At 45.2% G+C, this 23,504-nt stretch overlaps 3 protein-coding genes across 3 annotated transcripts; 2 read left to right on the top strand and 1 right to left on the bottom strand.

Annotated features, from left to right (window-relative positions):
- Positions 1-4,822: 4,822 nt before the first annotated feature.
- On the top strand, positions 4,823-8,290 carry LOC112902964 (F-box/LRR-repeat protein 3-like). Its single transcript, XM_025972166.1, has 7 exons — positions 4,823-5,622; positions 6,217-6,339; positions 6,458-6,562; positions 6,681-7,080; positions 7,172-7,301; positions 7,393-7,687; positions 7,772-8,290. Exons 1-7 carry the CDS (start codon positions 4,966-4,968, stop codon positions 8,039-8,041), a joined length of 1,980 nt encoding a protein of 659 aa, XP_025827951.1. The 5' UTR covers positions 4,823-4,965; the 3' UTR covers positions 8,042-8,290.
- Positions 8,291-11,979: 3,689 nt separating this feature from the next.
- On the bottom strand, positions 11,980-15,893 carry LOC112903301. The gene is made up of 7 exons (XM_025972541.1): positions 15,625-15,893; positions 14,451-14,642; positions 14,092-14,364; positions 13,669-13,771; positions 13,193-13,311; positions 12,960-13,088; positions 11,980-12,803 (listed from the first exon to the last, which is right to left on the bottom strand). Exons 1-7 carry the CDS (start codon positions 15,880-15,882, stop codon positions 12,213-12,215), a joined length of 1,665 nt encoding a protein of 554 aa, XP_025828326.1. The 5' UTR covers positions 15,883-15,893; the 3' UTR covers positions 11,980-12,212.
- Positions 15,894-18,415: 2,522 nt separating this feature from the next.
- On the top strand, positions 18,416-22,536 carry LOC112903302 (probable polygalacturonase). The gene is made up of 6 exons (XM_025972542.1): positions 18,416-18,769; positions 19,210-19,524; positions 20,335-20,455; positions 20,555-20,729; positions 20,824-20,894; positions 21,332-22,536. The coding sequence occupies exons 1-6, from the start codon at positions 18,755-18,757 to the stop codon at positions 21,994-21,996; spliced, it is 1,362 nt and encodes a 453-aa protein (XP_025828327.1). The 5' UTR covers positions 18,416-18,754; the 3' UTR covers positions 21,997-22,536.
- Positions 22,537-23,504: the final 968 nt, after the last annotated feature.

Below are 23,504 nucleotides of genomic sequence, written 5' to 3'. Positions count from 1 at the left end.
AATGAATAATGAATTTGCTTCGTGTATTTTTTTTATAAGAACAATTTTATTATTGGAAACCCATTGTAAAGAACAACTTTAGAGCACAATGGATTAATCTAAATCCAGGATTGACTGAAGCAAAATGTTTTCACCCATATAGTGTGTGTTATGTCAAAGAACATACACACATTTTGCTAACAGACAAGAGTAGTAGACCTCCAATGTCATTTCAGCGCCATCAAAATTCATAGTAACACATTTTGCCTGAAATTCATAGAAAATGCTATACAATACAGGTAATTTCGGTTTTCATTCAGATTAAATTCATTGTAAATGCTATACAATACCAACTTCCGATGTAGTTGACTGATCATACAGAAGAAGAAGTGAAGTGCATACTACAGAAAAAGGTTATGCAAATATGGAACATGTCATCCTGCTACCGTACATTTTCTCACTTCAGACAGAACGCCACAAAGAGATCGATAATAACACACAGGCGGCTTCCTTTCTTGAATAAAGACAACAAAAGAGGTGGAGGACATGAAAGAATCACAGACAACCAAGCACTTACATTCCATGAAACAACGTTGAATAGACAGTCAGTTATCCCTGCATTACAAACTGATGCAAATACAAAAGCACAGGGACAGGAGAGAGAAAAGAAACATTGAAAAAGAATGGGACCAGGAGGACGCTCTCGGCACGCACGCACACACACAAGCGCAAGGTAACTAGCATCCAGTGCAAAGGCTCAGAAGGGCGGCAGCAAGCTCAGATGAGAGCATTGGCGAAGCGCAATCGCGGTAGTTTGTCTATCTCCAATATCCTACTAGATTAAAGGTAATAAAGCTGTGTGATGCAATTGCAAGTTCCCACAGAAAGATTGGTACTTAAGCGCTCTCATCGGCGAAGTACGTAGTGGTTCCTTTTTCTCCCATCTCACAAGAATGAAATGCATGATTTTGTTGGATCATTCAAAACAGCTGAGCAATTGGTTCTCTACTCTTTGCCTGGCAAATTTAACATGTTCACTTCGCATTTGTAGCCATATTCGTAATACATGGATGATCTATTGTAAAGACTTGAACCGTCTTGCTCGATTCGAACAGTGTTGCGGTTTTATAGGTTCAATGCAAATAATTAAAATTTTCCTATAGTGACATTTGTTCGTTGCTGGCCAAAAGTGAAGACATACATTTTCGCTAAGCAAAAATTTGTAAGACATCAATCCACAACCATACATTTTCTCACCATCAGATAAACTCAACAAAGAGATAATAACATATACCACTGAAACAAGACGTGGAGAGAATACAACATTAAAATTTTGAAAATGAAAACATCTGCCTCCAGGAAAAACTAAAAAAGGGCACTCTATTAACCCATAATTTTTCTCATCACTATCAGATAAACTCAACAAAGAGATAATAACGCATACCACTGAAGTGTATAGGGCGTATCTGATCCAATAAAAGGCATGTACGAGGTGTATATGTTCATGCTAGACCATCTGTGATAGTATGTACTTTAAGTATGTGATCATACATGGAGTATATGGACATACTTATTTTTATATACTAGTACTAATATATAATCATGATATATTAAAAAATAGGGATACTTTTGAAATTTTTCGTACATACCACTTTGAAATATCCCTTTGAAGTATCTTAGAATTAGTATATGAACATACTTAAAGTGATAAATGAGTACATAGACATACGTTCGGTGGTATACTAATAGTGAGAGTAAATACAAACGAGTGTAGATAAAACTTATTATATATATATAATTAACTAGAAAAATTACGCAACGCCCTAGCTCTAAGAATTTCTAGAGCGCCAAACACATCCATCACATGCTACATGCATCATATATGATGTTTTCAAATTAAACTTGCCATGATATATGTATGATATTTGTAGCAAAATATATATAACCCCGTCGTGGTTGACCATAGTGACCTACAATAATTAGGGTCTATTTAGATATATTTAAAGTTAAATGCTAAACTTTAGCACCTATTAATACTTATATCTTTACTAAAGTTTGTTAGTCTTGCTAATATTTAGCCCACCCCAATAGCATTTCTATGTGGATGGACTATACTAAATTTTAGCATTTTTAAATATTAGTACTTGGATCAAACACCTTTTAGTTATAATCTTGCATGGAGGTCTTCCGTTTCGAAACTTGTGCGAGCTGGATTCACTGAACCTGGTGGTATGGTTTGCTCTAATCCAATCTGCAGGACCTAACAACCAACATCGGCAACATGAATACACGCATGATCCAACTTGTTCATAAAAGAGGAAAAAGCCGAGCTGACTCCCTCCGGAATCTCATGCGTCAGAGTCAACAGTTCGCCAAGGGCCATGCATCCTTCTTCTGGACATATAATAATATACCACTAGTTTATACTAGTTTATATAGGATTTTTCTTTATAAAATAATAGATCAAACATATGAGTTTATTCCAAAATATATTAACAAATCACCTAAAACTGTCTTTGATGTACTCATGGTTCTAAAAAGGTTTTGGACCAGTTCTCAAATCTTCCAATGATATATATATGATGTTTCGAGCAAATAAATCTGACGAACTCTCGTTTGACTATAAGAAATTCCATAATTAGCCCTAGGCCCCTAGCCATGCGTGGAGTCTTGCATTTGCATGCAAGCTCGAGCTAATGATCCTGGTATGCATGCTCTGATCCAATCTGTGGGAACCAACATGGATCCAACTTGTGTATAGAATAATGATGCGCCCTAAAGATACTAGTATATATACCAAAGAGAAAAAGGCTATGCTAACTTCCTCCGGAATCCGGTGAGTCAAGAGTCGACGGGCCGGGTCGCGCGAGACTAAAGTTGCAAATAGGTATCTAATAATATTTTTTGAATCAGCTAATTAATTACGATTGCATATCACTCTAATTCATTCCTCCTTCCAAATTATTTACGCAGAATACTATATTAGTTTATTTTTTTTAATTTTTTGAGTCGATTTAATAAACCAGAATATATATAACTTGCATCACTATGCAAGGTCCGTATCTTCTCCTTCACCAATAATAATACACCACTAGTTTGCACTAAGATTCTCTCAATGAACTCAATTTGAATACATAAAAAGTAAAGAAAAACACATGAAGTCTATCTCACCGCTACATTTACATCAGTAGTGCACTGTACCGTTACACGTTATATCAGCAGGTACGCCCGTCCTCGGTTACGTACGGCCAGCCCAGATTCCACCGTGGGCCCCGCGTGCGCAGTGTACGGAAGGTCGCCGGCCGCGGGGTGCCGGGACATGGGCCCACTTGCAGTGAGCTCTGAGAATTGGATGGTGAAAGTCATCCCAAGAGTTGGCTGAAAGGTTCGTAGATGCCGTGATGGGAATAAGGTAGTGTTTGTGCAAAAGGGTAAAAGGGTAAAAATTTTACCATTTGCCAAAAGTGGTAAAAGTTTTGCCATTAGGGGTGTTTGGATCCAAATGGCAAAAGTTTTGGCAAAAGCTCATTTAAACCTCTTTTCTCCTTTTTGCTATAGGGTGTTTGGGTCCAAATGGAAAAAAAAGAGCAAATTTTTTGCTGTTTCCTTTTTGCTATCTGTTTTTACTGTTTCCTTTTTGCCATAGGGTGTTTGGGTCCAAATGGAAAAAAAGAGTAAATTTTTTTGCTATTTGCCCTTTTGCCAAATGATCCAAACAGACCCTAAGGATACTACCTGAAATCTTCACTGCTCCCTACGGAACTTTTTCTACGACGTAAATAAGTAACGGTTTTTGCTTTTGCTCATCGACCCTCAGGATAAGCAAGACCGGACTTGATTCTTTTTATAATTTTGTATTAATTTGTCTCATGACTGCTACAAGAGGGATATAGACAAGGATAAGCAAAGGTCTTACGGATTTGATTTTCTTTGTAATTTTGTTTTGATTTGTCTCATGGCTGCCGAAGAGGAACATAGGCCAGGATAAGTAAGATCTTATGGATTTGATTTTCTTTGTAATTTTGTTTTGATTTGTCTCATAACTGCTGCCTGCTGCAAAGGGACATAGGCGAGGATAAGCAAGGTCTAACAGATTTGATTTCTTTTGTAATTTGTTTTGATTTGTCTCATAGCTTCTGCAGTGCGACATAGGCGAGTGATTGTACCGAAGATTTATCATATAGATGCTTGACTCGCCGTAGACCGAATGGATAAATAGATATGGATAAGAAAGTACCTTACGTTGCATTGTTTGATCGTGCACGGAAAAAAGAGGATGAGATCCAAAACCGTCATAAATTATAATTTGATCAACTAATTAGAGAAATTGAAGAGAAATGACAGTCAGCTAACTTTTTAACATATGATCGGATCCTAACATTTTCACCATTTCAATCCTTATATTTTCTTTTCCCAACTGCACGGTGCCGCCGCCGCCGCCACCACCGGCCCGCAGCACCCCCCACCCCCCTCTCCTCACCACCACCACCACCAACCTCGTTGCCATCGTCATCCCTTTGTCATCCACCTTGATTTTTCTATAAAAAAAAACTCGTCCCGTTGCAATATCACTATCCTCGGGTGACCTGATCGGGAAAACAGACAGATCCGGCCACCCGGGCTGCCTCGTAAACCACTACGCCCGGGCCCACGTGTCAGTCACCCCACTGACACTTCCTCCCTGCTTCTTCAACCGGCCTGCACCACACCATTAAACAACTCGTGCGCGCTTCCGCAGCGAAGGGAGCTTCCTCCTCTCCCTCCCACGGACCGACCCACGCCGCGCCGCCACTGCCGCAACCAACCCTCCTCCTCCTCCTCTTCCCCGCCGCCGCCGACCAGCGCTCGCTCGTCGACGCCCCCAGCTAACAAGCAAGCCTCTCGCTAGTTAGCTAATCGTCACCCCTCGAGCTTCCCGACGCGCGCTCCCGCAACCTGCTCGACCGGCGGGGATCCGATCTCGATCGCCCCGCTCCCCCGGCGGAGATGAGCCACGACGGCCCCGGTAGCTCCGCCGGCGCCGGCGCGGGCGTGGACGCGCTGTCGCTGGACCTGCTCGCGCACGCGCTGGCGGGCGTGCGCGACCCGCGGGACCGCAAGTCGTGCCGCCTCGCCAGCCGCGCCTTTGCGCGCGCCGAGGCCGCCTCGCGCCGCGCCGCGCGCCCGCTCCGCCGCGAGGCGCTGCCCCGGGTCCTGCGCGCCTTCCCGGCCCTCGCCGCGCTCGACCTCTCCGCCTGCGCGGGGCTCGACGACGCCTCCCTCGCCGCCGCGCTGCTGCCCGCGCCCGGCGGCGCCGAGCTGGGCGTGCGGCGGGTGCGGCTGGCGCGCGCGAGCGGGGTCGGGTGGCGCGGCCTGGAGGCGCTGGTGGGGGCGTGCCCGAGGCTGGAGGCCGTCGACCTGTCCCACTGCGTCGCCGCCGGGGACAGGGAGATGGCCGCCCTCGCCGCGGCGGCGGGGCTCAGGGAGCTGGTCATGGACAAGTGCCTTGGCGTCACCGACGTCGGGCTCGCCAAGGTCGCCGTCGGGTGCCCCGGGCTGCGGAGGCTCAGCGTCAAGTGGTGCCGCGAGATCTCCGACATTGGCATCGAGCTGCTCGCCAAGAAGTGCCCCGACCTCCGCAGCATTGACATCTCCTACCTCAAGGTACCACTGAAACTTGTGTTAGTCTCAAGGCATGAAAATTTTGAGATTGCTGTGAAGCCTCTGACGGATTCGATTGAAATTGCTTGTGACTTAAACCTCTCGAGAATTCAAAGTGCACATTCATGTGCTAACTGACTTCGTTGAGCGGGACTATGATAGTTCCTTTGCCAATGTTTGACTCTGTTTTGCGTGTGTGAATCTAGTGAGATGGAAAGATTCAGCATTTACTTACAGGTACAATGTTTGATTAAAAATTTGGTGCTTGTTCAAATGGAAAATGATGTCCCAAAAGAATGGTAGCTTGAGTCAATGTGATTAAAATTTCTGTAATCTGAAACGCTCAGCATCTTGATGTTACTTGTTCAATGTTTACTATGCAGTTTGGCTTCAGATGTTAGAGGGTTAAAATTGAATAGAATTTATTGAATTTACTTAGATTCTGTCCATAAATTTGTTCTGCAGTGTAAGGTTTACTTGTCAATATGAATACATGACATCCAAGAATGGGGCTCGGCTGCTCGATTGTTATGGTTGTCTCTTACTGTGAAAATCCAAGAATGCTCAAATTTGCTCTCCTTTTTGGCGTTTTCGCAGGTGAGCAATGAATCCCTTAGATCGCTCTCCACTCTTAAGAAGTTAGAGGACATAGCAATGGTTGGCTGCTTGTTTATAGACGATGATGGCCTACAAATGCTAAGCGCAGGCAACTCGCTGCAGGTAATCACCTTGCAGGGATGCAGATCCTGTATGATTCACTTTGTGTACTATGATGCTATTTTCTTTTCTTTTTTTATATATTTTGTGCTTATTGCATTTTCAACCTCATCTGTTCCAGAGTATTGATGTATCAAGGTGTCACCACGTGACTTCTCAGGGCTTAGCTTTACTCATAGACAGTCAAAGGTTTATCCAAAAAATAAATGCTGGACACAGTTTGCATGTGAGTATAGTTCTTTGCTCTTTGCTTTATGAGAATAAACGATGCAAATGCACGATATCACTTCAGCGGTCAAATTCACATTTCCAGTGGTTGTTCACCCTCTGCTTTACACTTGCAGGAGATAGAGACTTGCTTCCTATCCAAGTTATCAACAATAGGCGAGACTTTGACTGTTTTAAGACTCGACGGCCTTGAAATCTTTGCCTCAAATCTTCAGGCCATCGCTGACAGCTGCAAGAACCTGGCTGAAATTGGGCTCAGCAAATGCAATGGTGTTACAGATGATGGTATCGCTTCACTTGTTGTCAATTGCAGCTACCTAAGGACTATCGACGTCACATGTTGCCATCTTCTTACAAATGATGCCCTTGCTGCAATCGCCGAGAACTGTAGAATGGTTGAATGCCTCCGGTTGGAGTCCTGCCCTTTTATAAATGAGAAGGGACTAGAGCGAATCGGAACCCTCTGCTCCAATCTTAAGGAGATTGACCTTACTGATTGCCGCATTAATGATGAGGGTAATTGAAATATAGCTGTGTATTCAATTGTTTTTCTCTAATAGTTCCTTATTACATTCGAGCTACATCATTTAAAGTCCCACATTTTCAGCTCTGCAGCACTTAACAAGCTGCTCAGAACTGCAAATCTTGAAGCTTGGCCTCTGCTCGAGCATTTCTGATAAAGGCCTTGTTTACATCGGTTCAAACTGTGCAAAGCTTGTGGAACTTGATCTATACCGGTAATTGATGCTTTTATATGGTTTAGTAATTACTTACCAGTTAATCATTGATCACTGAAAACAAAAATGCACTTGTTTCTCTTCCTCACAGTTGCAGCGCTATTACTGATGAAGGGCTGGCAGCTTTAGTGCGTGGCTGCAAGAAGATCAGGATGCTAAACCTACGCTACTGCACCCAAATCACCGATGCTGGTTTGAAGCACCTAAGCACTCTGGAAGAGCTCACAAACCTCGAGATGAGGTGCCTGGTGCGCATCACAGGCATCGGGATCACATCCATAGCCGTTGGTTGTCCTAGCCTGATAGAACTGGACCTGAAGCGCTGTTACTCCGTGGATGATGCTGGCCTCTGGGCTCTTTCAAGATACTCCCAAAATCTCAGACAAGTAAAGAACTCGACAACTTTGGCTTCTCTTTTGCAGTTTGTGAAGCACCAGGGACCTTACATTTTATTTCTTGTTTGTTTGCAGCTTACCATATCCTACTGCCAAGTCACTGGCCTGGGACTGTGCCATCTGCTGGGCACCCTGAGGTGCCTCCAGGACGTGAAGATGGTCCACCTCTCCTGGGTCTCCATCGAGGGGTTCGAGATAGCGCTGCGAGCCTCCTGTGGGAGGCTCAAGAAGCTGAAGCTGCTGGGCGGGCTGAGGTCTGTGCTCTCTCCAGAGCTCCTCCAGATGCTGCAGGCCTGTGGATGCCGTGTCAGGTGGCTCGACAAGCCCCTCGTCTACAAGGGATGAGCTTTGAACCCAGTTGGCAAATCGATCGATCAGTCATCCTTCTGGCTACAGACTAGAGAAAGAGGATGATCAGAAACTGGAAGTGCTGATGGCTGTAACACTTGTCGTGCAATGTTATGTGTAAACTTTCAGAGTTTCGATGGTATGCTGACTGTCCATGCTGAAAAATCTCTGTACTGGAATTTTGGGGCCAAACTTTGCGAGAGCATCTGCTGCTGAATTCAAAGTTTACCCCTTTTGGGGCCAGTTTCCTTCCAAAGGAAAAGATGAAAGTGTGATCTTTCCAATGGCCTCTGAACTCTGAAGAGCTTGAGATGTCGCTGTTTACCTGGGCACTGGACCATCGATTGCTGCGCATCGTCCAGCCAGCGTCTGTAGTTGGCTCCCGTCATCCGGTGGCAGGGCTGAGCCTGTCGGCGCCGAGGGTGAAGGGGAAGGGGTCACCCCCATCGCAACTCGCTAAGGCAACACCCTGCTTAAGTCTTGGCACCCATCTTCTCAGAAATGAAAGTTCACGATTTCAGATCATGGCAAGGCAAATTTCAGAAACAGTCTAGTGATTCGAAATTATAAGAAACAAATTTCTGATGGCATAACAAAATGGGGGTTTCTTCTACTTAGAACTGAACCATTTAAGTGCTTACAAAACAGAATAGCTTGCAAAAACGACATGAGACAATCCCCAAACCTTGTTCAGTTCGTGCACTCTTTCATCCTTCCTATTTGGTGTAGCCATGACTGCAACTTTTTTTGCTTCCAATGTAGTCAATTTTTTTTTCCTTAGGCATGGAAGGCAAAAAAAGAAAAGGGAAAGCAGCAAATCAAGCAAGGAAGCAATTAGTAATGCTCATTTGTAACATACAGTTACCTAACGATCCACTCGAGCATCAACAGCTGCTGCTGTCGACGGTGCGGGCCATGGGCTGCGAAGTCCACGAGCGAGGGCATCATGCCGGTGCGCACTGCAAGGGCGTGGACGGTGGACCCCGTGGAGGGCATGGGCGTGGGCAAGCAGACGCCGCCGCCGCCGCCGATCCTCTCGGCGAGCTGCCCCGGGGCCCGCTTCGCCCGCCGTGCGCGCCCCGGGGCGTCAGCCACGCGGCGTTCTACGGCGAGCTGGACCGCGCCGCGGCGCCGGCGTGCCACCTAGTGGCCGGGGACTACGGGCACCCGAACATGATGCATGGACGACGACACGCCGGGCGCCAGGGGGATCGAATATGTTTTGATACGCCATGGGGATGCTGACGCGTGCGATCTGCAGGAGCGGCGGGGCCAGGGCATCCATGCGGCGGTTCGTGGGCGGCGCCACCGTCGTCGGCCGTCGCCTTCCTGAATAATCGCGACCAAGGCGCGAGGGGATACGGAGGAACTCGATGGAGGAGAGTGAGAAGTACGGTGGCGGGACTACCGCAGCCCACCGGCGGCAGCGCGATCGATCCTGTCGGCAGCAACGTCGCCGGCGAGGCGGCGAGCAGGCCCGGTGCAAAGCTTTTACAGATAGACTCCTTTGGATCGCGATCCAATTATTTGTAAATAGCCCCCGTAACTTTACAAATAGACCCCTTATTTGGATCGTGATTAATAGTCGCCACCCGAATATATACATTTAGCTCCCAAAAATTTACAAAATACCCCCTATATAGGATTGCGATTAATAATCGCGATCCAAATATTTTCAAATAGACCCCTGAATTTTACAAAGTGCCCCCTGATATCTGCATAAATACCCCTGCTTGGTTCGTGTAAACACTTCCGCCCGCCCGCCTGCCGCCCGCCGCCGTCGCCGTGCTCCCCGCCCTCCACCACCGTCGGACGGGCAATGCCCGCTCAAGTCTCCGCAACCATCCGTTCCCACAGCTGCACACCGTTCGCCGCGTCCGCTGGGGTTGGGCATGGCAGCTTGGCGGTCTCCTCCCGGACCGCGATGGCGCAGGCGATGGCACCGGAGGCCATGCATTTCGTTCGGATGCTGCAATGGATTTCGTCGCCGGCGTGTGGGGTCGGCGCCCGGTTCGCCCGTTGCCGGCGGCTCATCCCGTGCAGAGCATGGTGCCGCAGTGCTGAATCTTCTGCTATGCATCTAGCAGGTCATTTGCTAGCTTTCAGAGGATTCAGGTGCTCGTTTGATTGTCAAGAGGCATAATTTCAAAAAGTTTCAAACATCATTTGCAAAAATTTTCAGAGGATTCATAAGCATGATGATATCTGATGCAAAACGGGCATCATTTGCAGTTTCGAACATCAGGAATCCTTTTTTACTGAATTATTTCAAAAAGTTGCCCAAGCATTCAGACGAAATCCTGCAACTCTCGGCAGCAAAGCCAATATATCCTGCAGTACAGCTACCCAGCCAAACATAACACCGGTATTCCTGCAATAATTGTCGGCAGCAAAGTCAAGCCCTCATCTACAATCAAGTGGACAAGCATCCTTCAGGCTTCAAATCAGAGGAAGAAGATGGTCAGCCATGTCGACCAGCTTTCTTTCCTAGACCTAGAGAAGATCATGTAGCTCGAAGCCTGGAACTAGAAGTGCTGAACGGCCTGTTATGTGCAGGTCAGGTACTGAAACAATTGAATTTTTTTCTTCTTCAATTGGAGCAGGATGCGTGGCATAGGATCCTGACCTATTTAATATTTATGGCGGTGGTGGTCAGCTAGGAACAAAGATAATGGTGGTGAAGGAATGACTACTGAAGCTGAAATAATGAAATATGCAGTTCGATCAGTTGCCTTTTATTTGAAGGGAGTTTGAGAAGCTTCAGAATCCCCAAGAACCTAAAAATGCTCAAAATGAGATCTCCACCAAAACATTAATACAGGTTCTAAAGACGGAGTACTGAACGTGCTTTACAACTGGGCATGAATCACATTGTCGTGGAGGTTGATGTTATGTAGCAATCCTTGACGATGCACTCAGATCATCAAGCTGGGACAGAAGTCCTTATGGCACCTTGTGCAGGCAAAACATGACTTGTTGCTATGAGTTTAATAACTATGTAGTCTTTCTTTGCAGTAGAACCTGTAATCAGGTTGCAGACTGTTTAGTTGCATATGGAGGGGTTCTGATTCTTGTAATTTTATGGATTATGCACCAGACTTTGTAACTCATTTGGTCTCTGGGGATATGCCCAGAGCTAATGCTCAATGGAAGCCTTTTTTTCTTACAAACAATGGAAGCCTTTGTTTCCATGATAAAAAGAAAAAAGAAAAAAAAACTAACACTTGTCCTGCAATGCAATGTGCAAAAATTCAGACTTTCGACATCATGACGACTGTCCATGTTGAAACTTGTCTCTGTAACTAACATCCTTCAGCTTCAGAATAGAGAAGTGCTGATGCCTGTTATGAACTTTCAGTCACTCGACGTTACGATGACTCTCCGTGCTGAATAATCACTGTACTGGCATTTGCGGACCAACTTTTGTAAGAGCATCTGCAGCTGAATTTTGTAAGAGCATTTACAGCCGAATGCAAAGTTTCCTTCCAAAGATCAGAGGTGAAAGTGTCTTTCAGTAGCTTCTGAAGATCATCTGCGCCATTGTTTTCATTTTCATTTCCTAGCTAGCTTTGGAATAGTAGGCAGATCCTGGTTTCAGTTCTGTTCCACTTCCGTCTCCTAGCCGGCCGATCTGCGGCGCACGCGTGCTTTGAGCCCAGAACGGCCGGGGACGGCGGGAGCACACGGGGGCTTGGAGCCTTGGCCACGGCGGCGGCGAGCACGATCCAGGCGGCGTAGGCGGCGAGGGGATTCGGAGGAACATAACGGATGGAAGCGGCGGGACTACCGGAGGCCGGCGGCTGCGGCGCAATCGACCCCGCCGGCTGCCACATCACCAGCACAGGGTATTCGCACTGAGCCCCCTAATATTAGCAAATAGCCCTCCAGAACTTTATAACCGTGATTAATAGCCGTGATCCGATCGTGGTTAGTAATCGCGATCCGATTATTTTCATATAACCCCTGGTACTTTACAATTTACCGCTCAAGTCCTCGCACCCATCTTCTCCCGCTGCTGTGCGACGCTCCCCGCGTCCGCGGCAGCGGGCATGGCTGCTTGGCCTTTGGTCTCCTACCACTACACTATGCCACTAATCTGGGTTCAACTCTGAAACCATTAAATCATAAACTGTGTCTCGTGACCTACACTAACAATGCTGCCTACATCTTACCAATCTTCTTCCTTGGTTGTTGGGTTCAGTTCACCCAACTGGCCTTCACTGTCATCCCCATCGTCCTCTGCAAGCTTGTCGATCAGCATCTCCATTGTCTCGATGTACCTCGGCATGTAATGGTCTCTGATCATGGATCTAGCCAACCGGATCTTGCCATACATGCTACGAGGCGTCTGATAGATGGCAACCACCCCATCCTGGTCGCGCTGCTTGCCGGTGCCGGGCTCGTTTGGTGATGGCAACACAACCATGTGCATGATCCTTCCAGGAGGGTACAACTGGTGAGGCTGAGAGGGGACTGGCGATGATCGCAGCGATTTCAGAAGCTGCTCGAGGTTAGTTTCCTCAAAATCTGACCTCGGGCGATCAGGTTCTTCACGAGAGTATGAGGCTGGTTCTCCTGCAGTTGTTGGCTTGTCAGTGTTTTGGTCAGTTCCTGCATAGGTGTACATCAGTGCCGGAATGCCCATGCCCTGAGTGCCGGACTCCAGAGTTTGCCTATTTGCAGCAACAGATGACCAGCAGGACAGCGCCCAGTGCTTCTGCACAGCGGAACGTGCATCTGAGGAAAGGTTCAACTCCTCCTGGGATGGCATGAGGAATCAACTCAGTGCATTATGAATTAAAACGAAGACTGTCATATGGCAACTAGCTGTGTCAGTGTGATACAATTATTTGTTCAAAAAAAAAACAGTGTTTACGACAGGAATGTCAGATAAAAGCATATTGACATCAATAACCTTGGACCCTGGATTGGGTAAGAAGGGAATGTGGGATCGCATGAAATTCAAGGAGCTATTTACAAATCCCAAGATTCTTGTTTGCTGGAATTGTTCTTGAAGGTCTGGAGCCCATGACGATGCCATAACCTGCAGAAAAATTTACGATAATTACAAACATCATGAGGTTACTAAGCAGAAAAATGTGTTCCACAGTTTAAGGCAATACTTGAAACTCAGTAGCCATAAGATACCTCTGTGCGAAGGATGGAGGCTGAAGCTTTACCAAAAGATGGCACCAGGTCATTTCTGTTTACAACAGTGGTAATGAAGTTGTTGCCCGACTCAGCCAAATCCCAGGTCATGCAAGCAGCTGTACAGAAGCTCTTCAAACTGTCAGTATATTATACATCTGACAGTAGGTATTCATATGCCACATCTTGCAACCGGATACCAGAAAAATGGGAATATGACAGCTTAGTCATGGAAATTTATTGTTTCTCCTACCAAATAAAAGAAATTCACTACTGGGTTCTTATAGTTCTGTTTCAGACTACTACTTTTTTTGCCTTTCAAAATTAGGAAATTATATCATCTGAAGGGTTGACAACAATCCACTCCGCTGCAGTGGGAAGTTTACCATTCTCCGTAAACCAACATACTGTGATTTTTTTTTCTGATTTTTGGTGTGCTCAATAGTCAAATTTTAGTTTCTACTTGAATACATTACCTGGTCCAAAGGCAATACATGAGGATGATGATAACTTATTGTCCTCTCGTAGCATGTATGTTAAGATTGCCGCAATACCAGCTCCCATGGAATGCCCAATGATCTAATATGAAATTAAAATAGTACAGTTCTGTTAGCCAGAAAAAACATTTGGCACAACGAACTAGTGAAGCGTTACTATAACTTCATATATGTGTTACTTTTCTGATAAATTATTCTGGTGTTGATTGCTGACAAATTATCATTCATACTAGGTTCATCTAGTAGGGGATTATTCTTTAACCAAAGTAGGTCAAGAATTTCTGCTAGCTACTATTACCATGATAACATGTGCATGTATTTTGCAATGTACTTATTTGCTTCCTCACATTATAAAAAATGGGATGTACCGTTGAACAGGGTCAGAAAATATTGACAAGTTACCTTAATTCTGTAGTCTGGGAATTGCTCCACTGCTTTGCTGAGGCACGGGATGGCCTGATCTGCGATCCAACGAGCCGCTGCAACCATTCCGCAATGCGCATGTCCAGCCACCAAATTGGATCTACGTCCATCTTGTAACACTGAATGATGGAATGGAACCTCTGCAGCAGTTGCTGCTGTCAGCCGATCCTTAGTGCTGGTCGCACCCCGAATGAAAAGGAGGAAGCATTTGGTACTTTCATCGCGGACAACCGTGAATGCAGGCTTCATAAGCTGAATAGAATCACAACGTTCTATTTATGGGATTTCCATTTGTAATCTATGCTACAAAAACATAAATTGACTCGGGTAACGAAAACCTTTGACTTTGACTTCCTTATGAGAATATCACTCTGGCCATAACCAGCAAACTCCAGAAACACTTCATATGGCTTCTTTGAGAAGAACATGCAGAGCCTGAGGTATCTAAGAAGTCCAATAAGCTCCTGCCTTACTCCAGGGCCTTTCAGAGGCACGCAATTGCTGCCGGTGTACTCGTGCTGCCGATTGCCCTGAAAATAAGCATTGATGAGAGAGTGTTTTTCAGTTTGATGCACTAAAGCAAATGGCTCAAAGAATGAGTTTTCACTAACAAACCAACTGGATTAGCGTAGATTCTTTACATCTCACCCAATATATAATAAACTGCTTATTTTCCTTTCCCTAATACTGTCTGACGGGCAATCAGCAAACAAAGTTGAATATTTTCTAAAAAGAAAAAATAAACCGGATGACTTTTATTATATCTGAAAAGTTCATAGAAAGGCACCATAATGTGGAATAGGAGAGATTGAGGTGAGAAGCAAAGCTAGAGAATATGCTTTGTCAGAAATCCTAACTACCCTGAATTCTTCAGAGCTGTCAATGCAATACGTTAACTGACAGATATTCAGTTCGACATCCTCCAAATCAACTGAAAACAGAAGCTAGACGTTCTTGCAGCAGCTTTTTTTTTTCATTCTTGCAGGAGTTCCGAGCTGCCATACACCCTTAACAAGTTTTACAGTTGTACATTAATCAGCTCGCATTAATCCATCTTGCATCGATCAACCTCAGATATAAGGTGCCCTCAACAATGTACCTTTAACCTTTTCAGAAAGCCAGTTTATTGTTTGAATGTAAAAGAAAATAATAAGAATTATTCCTGAAGGAGAATGACATGTCAAGGCTGGCTACTATTGAATCCCAACAAAATTCTCACAAATTGATCAAACTTAATAGCCTCAGCGCCAAATCCAGAAAATGGAGAGACATTGCAGCAGGGTAAGCAAAGATAAAAACTTGCGTACTACTAAACTGCATCCTAAATCCAGAAACTACGCAAAAGAAAAAAAATATCACTCTTTTAATTCAGTTGCTCCTTTTGTATGGAAAACAATTAAGCACGTTTCACACCCAAGATCATATTTTTTCCTTGTGCAATGTTCATGATCAGTAAGCAGAGCCAGGAGCTCTGCAATCCGAGCAAAGACAGCAGCACGGCTCGGTGATCACCTGGACGCGCATGAGGTGGCTGATCCCGAAGGCGATGTCCCCGAGCGGCCACTTGCCGAGCGTCTCCGCGTACGTGAAGCCCGCCGTCCTCGCCGTCACCGCCGCGGCCTCCCTCCAGGTCGCCGGCGCCCGCTCCGGCCACCTCTCCTCCGCCTTCTTGCCCTCGTCCTCTTCGCCCGGCCTCCGCTGCCGCCTCGAGAGCGCGACGTAGGCCAGCGCCGCCGTCCCCGCCGCCGACGCCACCCGCTTGGCCCCCATTCCGCGATCGACGGCGGTGCGCGCTGGGAGGCGGTGGTGGAAGCGTGGGCGCCCAAATTTGGGTGGAGAGGTCGAAGGACAGAACTACCCCTCGCTGCACATTTGAATGCGAGCTCCTGCTAAATATATATATTGTTTTTATCAGGAGATTGCATGTGTGTTTGGTAGGCTGTGCCTTTAGTATTTTCGCATGCGGGTTTGGGCAGAAGGGTATTTTGGGAAACCCCAGGGGAGGGCCGAGGGCGGGGCATCAGCATCACCGCAGGATGATGCTCGGCGGCGAACCGGAAGGGAAGATCCTTTCTGCTGCACGCATATCAGTGGATGTATTATTGCTGGGCCGCCATGCGTGCCCGGCTCGGCGGCCCATGATTCTCCCAGCTTCTTACTTGCTCGAGCCCAATTCATTGCCTGTTTATGTTTGGTTGCATCGTCACTCGTCTTCGTTGGTCGCCTACTGCTACGTGATGACCCTGCAAGGCCGTTCTCTGCCGGGTACCTGCCCTAATCAAGGAACATTCTTTGCCACAATTATGGCTCACCTACTGTGTGCTCCATTGCTTGCTCATCTCCCACCGTATCATCTGTGCTAGCTGCAGTTGTCATGGACGCCTAGCTGGAGGTGTGCAGTGTGCGCACATAGATCAACTCCTAGCCTCTCCTGGCCCCACTCCCCAAGCCAATAAATGCAGGATTATTCCCATTTTTTCTTACCAAAGCTCAGCACAAGTTTGTGCAGACGCCCAACATGCATGGCATTAGTTTTATAACATGTTGCAAGCAGGTTGAATGTTGAGATGGAGGAGAGAGAAGAGAAGAGAGGAGAAGCGCGCTATAAGATTAAGATTACAGCCGGCTTCGACATAGGAACTAGAGTTTAACTTTATGATTTATGAGAGAGATAAGTGGACTATGTATTAATGGTGAAGAGCTTACTGTAGGTCGATAGGTTGAGAGGCAGGCTGCAAAGATTCTCGTAGCCAGCAGCTGGCTGTATTATTATTAAGGATCTGCAATAAATTTAATCCCACCACATTCTAATCCAAGTTAATGTTTCCAGCTACTGCCGGCATTTTGGTTAGTTTTAAGAGCATGCATGATGATTGTGTCGCTCTGGATGCTCATCAAAACTAAACAAAGGTTTAACGGTCGTCATGGTTTCTCTGGCCTCCTTAATTCTTTTTTTGGGCACTCTTCGGGAAAAAAGATTCATTTTTTAGGGCATATAAAGTGAAACTAAAGCAAGTACTACTAGAAGCTTGAGACTGTATGGATGCATTGTAGTACATTCTCAACATGATGTTAAACAAAAAGAAATGTTTTTCTTTAAACGAAACAAAAAGAAATGTTGGCTAAATACTTAAGTGGCACTCCAAACTCCAAAGCATCCAAGGAAGGAAGAGAATTGGGGGATCCCATCTTCAGATGCAGCACATGAGCCCACAGAAAGACCCCAGCCCCACCTGTCATCATGATTGCCCCAGCTGCCTTGTGGGTCCCTTCCAGGCGTACAGCCCCGCAATGGTACCTTCATTAGTTCTCCATCCTAGGCTATTACTGTTGGTAAAAATTTACACGTCAGCAAATTTGCTAACATGGCAGAGTTATTATAAAAAGAGAGGAGGAAATTTTATAGAATGTGAGAGGAGTTTCATCACCATAAAATCCAATTGGTACAGTTATTAATTTCAGTCTTGGTAACTGTGCAATGAAATTTTGCACTGAAACTGTCCTAATAACATTGTTGCTAAAGTAGTGGCCAAGTTTTTTTTGTCTGAGGAAAAGTAGCGGCCAAGTTTAAGCTTATTTAATATGGAATGACAAATAATAAAGTATTCATAAACGGAAAATTTATTTACATACCCCATGGAAGCACACTATAAATTTATGTAGAGATGCCTTTTTAATTTTTACCGTGTTTAGACATCTATGGAATACATAACAATTCTCTAAAGTGGGGGGGGGGGGGAGTTGATTCTTTAATTCAATTGCTATTTTCATTCCGTCAAAATAGGAGCAATCACATTGCAAAAAAAAAAAGAAATGGTAACATTTCGCAAATATAGCGCAGTCAAAGGTGCAAATAACACACCTCACGAAATTGCTACCCCAACATAAAAGCCCCATGCTTCATCTCATTTATTTGATTTTGTCTTTCTCTCAAGCCCAAGACCAGCCCATCTCGCATATCCTAGGCAGGTGCCAACTCACCACACAACAAAAAAAACAACTACTCCACCAAAAAACAAAAGCATTTATCCCTTTCCTTCCCTAAATCCATTTTGAATTCTTCTTTCCTTTGAATACCTATCCTCCTGGGCAATCAATCAATCAAACCCATCCTTGAAAAATTCCAGCTCATTTTCTTCCATGAAAAAAATAAACTAAATGCAAAATGCCAACTCATTGCACTACACCTTTTCCCCACTCTTCACCTCCTTCCAATTTTGATGTCCATTTTAAAATGTTTCTCCTTTTATAATCACACACAATGGGAGAATAAGAGAAGGTACAGAGACTTGACCCAAATCAGAGTATTGTTACTGCTAGTACTCCCTACTAGTAGTAGCAGTACAGCTCCAGGCCTGTAAACACATCCCCTCCCTCCTCTGCCGCTGCAGGCGCTGGCTGCAGCATCTCCTCCCCTCGCTGCTGCAGCGGCGGCAGCCGGCGGCCGGCTGCTGCAGCTGTTCCTCACCTCCCGCGTTTTACGCCAATATCCCAACAAATTCTGAGAAAAAAGCTGTTTTTTTCCGACTTCTGTTTGCCTGCCACCGGTGGCGTTCTCCGGCGGCGCTTCGGATCGCCGCTGCTTCGCCTCCCTCTCCCTCTTCCTCTCCCGCGGCGGCGAAGAGGGGAGGGAGACGGACTCATGAAGGGCCTAGTAGTAAGTACGTTGTCCTCTGATTGGATTGAATCGCTTGCTCGATGTTTTCCTCGGATTTTCTTCTTCTTCTTCTTCTGCCATTAAAGGCGGCGCTTTTCTTGCTCGCTCCTGAATGGGCGGCTCTTGGATTCTCGTTTGCTGCTTTATGTGCGTGGGACGCATGGGTTCGTGATTTCGCTGTGGCTGTCGAGTGGCCGGCATCCCGTGTGATCCGTGCCCGATTTCGGGATCTTGGTCAGGGAATGGCGGGCCCTTTTCTCGCTCCCCTGATCGCGCCCGCGGAGATCTTGTGAGGACGAAGATGCGATTTCTCGCCGTGGTTTCGGTTCAGCCAAGTTTCGGAGATTTTTGATTCGAAAGATTTTAGCTTTCTGTTTCGTGTTTAATGAGTGTGGATTGCTAATTCGTGTCGTGGCCATTGGCAATGGCGTCCTCTGCAGATTGTCCTGGCATTGGTGCTGGCCGCCGCGCTCGGCTCGGCCCGCGGCGAACGCGAACTGCGGCGGCTGCGGGACCAGACGCCGCCGGGGTCGCGACCGCACAGCGTCACCATCACCGAGTTCGGCGCCGTCGGGGACGGCAAGACCCTCAACACGGTGCCCTTCCAGAACGCCGTCTTCTATGTCCGCTCCTTCGCCGACAAGGGCGGCGCGCAGCTGTACGTGCCCAAGGGCCGCTGGCTCACCGGCAGCTTCAACCTCACCAGCCACCTCACCCTCTACCTGGAGAAAGGCGCAGTCATCATCGGCTCAAAGGTAATGGCAATGGGGCATTGGCTTGCTTGCAATCCCGTTCCTTGTCACGTGTTGTTATGGCAGTAGTAGTTACAGATATTCTTCTTGCATTGGCATTAGGAGTGCCAAGGTGTGCGCGCAATTGCTTTTGGTTCTGGTTATATGAATGTGAGGATGCCTATCCTTTTCAAGCTGCATTGGCTGAATTGTTAGTGGTTGGAATTGGTATTGCTGATCTGATCATCTCAGTTTGTTTGGATATGGTTGTTGGATGTACCCGGTGAAGTAGCGATTTTGACATGTGTAAGCTGAAGTCACATGCCATGGTTTTGGACGCCATCTTTTTGCGCTTATGCTCTTCGTTTTTGCTTAGGTTGGCTATGAGAAATCCTTTGCAGATATCGTGATAAGTAGGATTCAAGTTTCGTTCAGGTTGAGGCCTGTAGTTGGTTCTGTCTGTTTGCTTTTGCTCTAGGAAGGCAGTGTTTGGAAGGTGAAACATAGCTGTTGCTGTGAGGGAAGAAGCCAAGAAGAGACAATTGCCTTTTGCATAGTTTTGAAGTCAAGCTTACCTCATTAATCGTGTGGCAAAGGCAGCATGCTGCATATGTGCTACCATGCAGATTGGGATTACTTTTGTGTCATTATTCATAATTTCCTTGCATATCGCCTTTATTTATCATGCATAATTCTGTATTAGTGAGGTATGGCATTTCCCACTATTTTGGCATGCAAAAAGGAACACCATGTTCTTCACATCACATATAAAGATTTCTGCATTGGATAATCATTTTAAGTTACTGACATATAAGTACCTTTTTTCCATTAAAGGAATCATCACAATGGCCGATTGTGGAACCTTTGCCATCTTATGGCCAAGGGCTAGACCTTCCTGGTCCTAGACATCGAAGCTTAATAAATGGATATAACTTAACGGATGTTGTCATAACTGGTAACTACTTTTTTCTGTCTTGCATACAGATTGCACAGTTTAATTATGTTCTTTTAGTTAATTTTAATGACCCTTGCATGTCTCATCCACTTATTCCAGGGAACAATGGAGTTATTGATGGCCAGGGATCAGTATGGTGGCAGTGGCTGCGCTCCCATGAGCTGAACCATAGTCGCCCCCATCTCGTGGAGTTTCTGCATTCTGAAGAAATTGTGATCTCAAACTTGACATTCTTAAATTCACCTGCCTGGAGCATACATCCGGTGTACTGCAGGTGCAATGCCATTAACTTAGCGTTCTGTGTAAGGTGTGGTTTGGTGAATGTTAGTTGCATCTGTACTAATGCATGCAGTTTTTGTTTCCTCTAGTAATGTAAAGGTCCACAATGTGACGATTGAGACCTCACTGGATGCTCCACGGACTGATGGCATAGTTCCAGGTATGACAACCCCACCCCCCACCTCTGAGTGTTGATGCTTTTCTTTGTATCCTTTTTTAAAGATAGCATAAATACTTCATGTCACTCTGCTTGTACAATGCCCTAATTTTGAAGAAAACTGGTTTCCCTTTTCCTTTTTGTTCTTTGTACTTGCTAACATACAAGCTTAGATCAGTATGTGCTTAATATGTGGATAAATAACTTAAGAATCTACCTGCCTGAAAACATGAGTAGTCTTAAATCCCTCATACATACGAAGTTCTAACTTTTGGCTGTCCAATTATGGTTTTAAGCATTATAGTATAGTTTTTCTAAGATCCCTCCATATCCTTGACAGAGAATTTTAACAAAGTTTTCATACTGCATCACTCTTATGCACTTGACAGTCATGGCATGCAGTATTTACTTATTTCACCATTTGTTCTTTCTTGTTCCAGATTCATGTTCAAATTTATGCATTGAAGACAGCACTGTTAGTGTTAGTCATGATGCCATCTCACTGAAAAGCGGATGGGACAAGTACGGCATTTCCTTTGGAAGGCCAACTTCAAACATTCATATCAACAGAGTGAATCTGCTATCATCTTCCGGAGCTGCTCTTGCATTTGGCAGCGAGATGTCTGGTGGGATCTCAGATATTCATGTTAACCACCTACGGATCCGTGATTCCTACAAAGGTATTTCTTTCAAGACCTCACCAGGCCGTGGGGGTTACATAAAGCAAGTGGCTATCTCCGATGTTCAAATGAAAGATGTCCATGTTGGCATTGAGTTCACTGGTAACTGTTCAAGCCACCCAGATGACAGTTTTGACCCGTCTCAGCTCCCAGTGATCAATCAAATCACATTGAAGAACTTGGTTGGCACAAATATCTCGGTTGCTGGAGTTTTGGCAGGAATTGATGGCGCCCCGTTTACTGCGATCTGCCTTTCGAATCTCAATTTCTCGATGGCTGCTGATTCTGCTTCCTGGTCATGTTCCAAAGTTGCTGGGTACTCTGAAATGGTCTTCCCAGAACCTTGCACAGAGCTTAGGGATCCATCCTCTAGTTCTTCCATCTGCTTCTCCCTTTCTAGGTACAGTGCCATTGCGATAGCATAATCACATATAGAGTACCCTGTTCATTCTTCCCATTTCTTATTCCAGTCCTTGTACAATCTAGTGACATTGAGCCTCCATCACCATCATTTCGCAATTCTTTACCAATAAATGCATCAGAAAAAAAGAGTCATATCACTCCCCCTGTCATGGCCGCGAGGCTCGGATTATAAGCTGCATGATGATCTTGAGGTGGAAGAATCAAGTGGGGCTGTGGACAGCTAGGTGCTTGCTTGTACAGCTACATTTCTTTATTCAATCTGTAAGAAGGAAATTTTTTTTTGGTAGGTGTTGAGTGCAGAACAGTTGCTTCATACCATTGTCATTTGGTTATAAATTATCAACATCGTGATTAAATTATCTGTGTATATTCCATCTCCCTTTTAGCATCAGTCTGATTGAGAGCGATCGCATGTTATCTTGTAATTTGACAGGCTGGCTGTGAATGTAGAGCCAGGGTGCTTCTTGGTATAAATAATTTGGTGTCAATTCGGTTGTTAGACTGATGTTGATTGCTGCCTTTGTCCTCTCTGGGGGACATTATTAGCTTGGCCCAGTTGGCATGTTTTGCTCCATTGCATTGAGGGCATGTTAGGTTTGCCAATTGTGCAAGCTTCTTCAACTGCCACCTGCTGCTGAACAACTGATAAATATGTTTAAAGAGGGCTGTTGATGATGTTTGAGCTGTTCATCATGGCCTTATTCTTGTACTCTTTGGAAGAATCTCTTGATGTCATAAAGGTTGTTGAAGCTTTATCATTATGTTTCTGTTGGGCTGCAGGAAGTGTTTAACCAACTGAACTTGTAAATTGTCCCTGCCAAAAGGCATCAACAAACATTCTACAAAAGTAGCATTAGATTTAAGATTGAACAACATTTTATTTTGTTCAAAGTTGGCTATGGCCTACTATTGTTATGGCAAATGAACATGGTCACGTATCCAGCAACACGTTATGCATTTAGAACGGGCGCAAGCAAAGTCCAGACGTTTTTGATGTCCTAGACCTAGGATGGATTTTTGCCATTTTTCTCAGTATAAAAAAATGTTACCGTATGATGGTTAAATTGGGAGTACCACACTTTGCTAAATAGAAGAAGTCACAGAAGGATCTAGAAGCTATATTCTACATCCAATTCCAATGCAATCATATGATGACATGTTCCTTTTCCATCCACCTTTGTAGACAGGGGTAGAAGACCATTTTTGTCAGAAAAAGAAAGGGGTGGAAGGCCTTCTTATACAGTTATACCCACATCTATGATAGGTCAATAAAGTTGTAAAATGGATTTGAGAACTATATCTGCAGGTTTCGATCCCTTTTTATTTTACTCCCCTAAATCAGCACTGAGAAGCCAATACTAGAGGACTTCTACTGCACGCTTTATGTCCAAGAAGAAGTAACATACTAACATCAGATTCATGTTGCTGTATGATCTATAAAGATGACCATTTTCTATTCAGGTATGCCAAGAATTAGATGAAATGGAAATAAATACAAAAAAAGTGTAAA

Source organism: Panicum hallii, chromosome 8 (assembly GCF_002211085.1).
Source record: "Panicum hallii strain FIL2 chromosome 8, PHallii_v3.1, whole genome shotgun sequence".
Lineage (NCBI taxonomy): Eukaryota > Viridiplantae > Streptophyta > Magnoliopsida > Poales > Poaceae > Panicum > Panicum hallii.
Note: the sequence above shows the minus strand (reverse complement) of the source record. Positions and strands in the feature narration are given on the sequence as shown.

Excerpts from the sequence above, each read along its gene's own strand:
- LOC112902964 (XM_025972166.1), top strand. The coding sequence starts at position 4,966 with ATGAGCCACGACGGCCCCGGTAGCTCCGCCGGCGCCGGCGCGGGCGTG. Across the intron at positions 7,302-7,392 it reads GTGGAACTTGATCTATACCG|TTGCAGCGCTATTACTGATG; the intron begins GTAATTGATGCT and ends TCTTCCTCACAG. Across the intron at positions 7,688-7,771 it reads ACTCCCAAAATCTCAGACAA|CTTACCATATCCTACTGCCA; the intron begins GTAAAGAACTCG and ends GTTTGTTTGCAG.
- LOC112903301 (XM_025972541.1), bottom strand. The coding sequence starts at position 15,882 with ATGGGGGCCAAGCGGGTGGCGTCGGCGGCGGGGACGGCGGCGCTGGCC. Across the intron at positions 14,365-14,450 it reads TAAGGAAGTCAAAGTCAAAG|CTTATGAAGCCTGCATTCAC; the intron begins GTTTTCGTTACC and ends GATTCTATTCAG. Across the intron at positions 12,804-12,959 it reads TACCCAATCCAGGGTCCAAG|GAGGAGTTGAACCTTTCCTC; the intron begins GTTATTGATGTC and ends ATGCCATCCCAG.
- LOC112903302 (XM_025972542.1), top strand. Across the intron at positions 19,525-20,334 it reads CAGTCATCATCGGCTCAAAG|GAATCATCACAATGGCCGAT; the intron begins GTAATGGCAATG and ends TTTCCATTAAAG. Across the intron at positions 20,730-20,823 it reads ATACATCCGGTGTACTGCAG|TAATGTAAAGGTCCACAATG; the intron begins GTGCAATGCCAT and ends TGTTTCCTCTAG.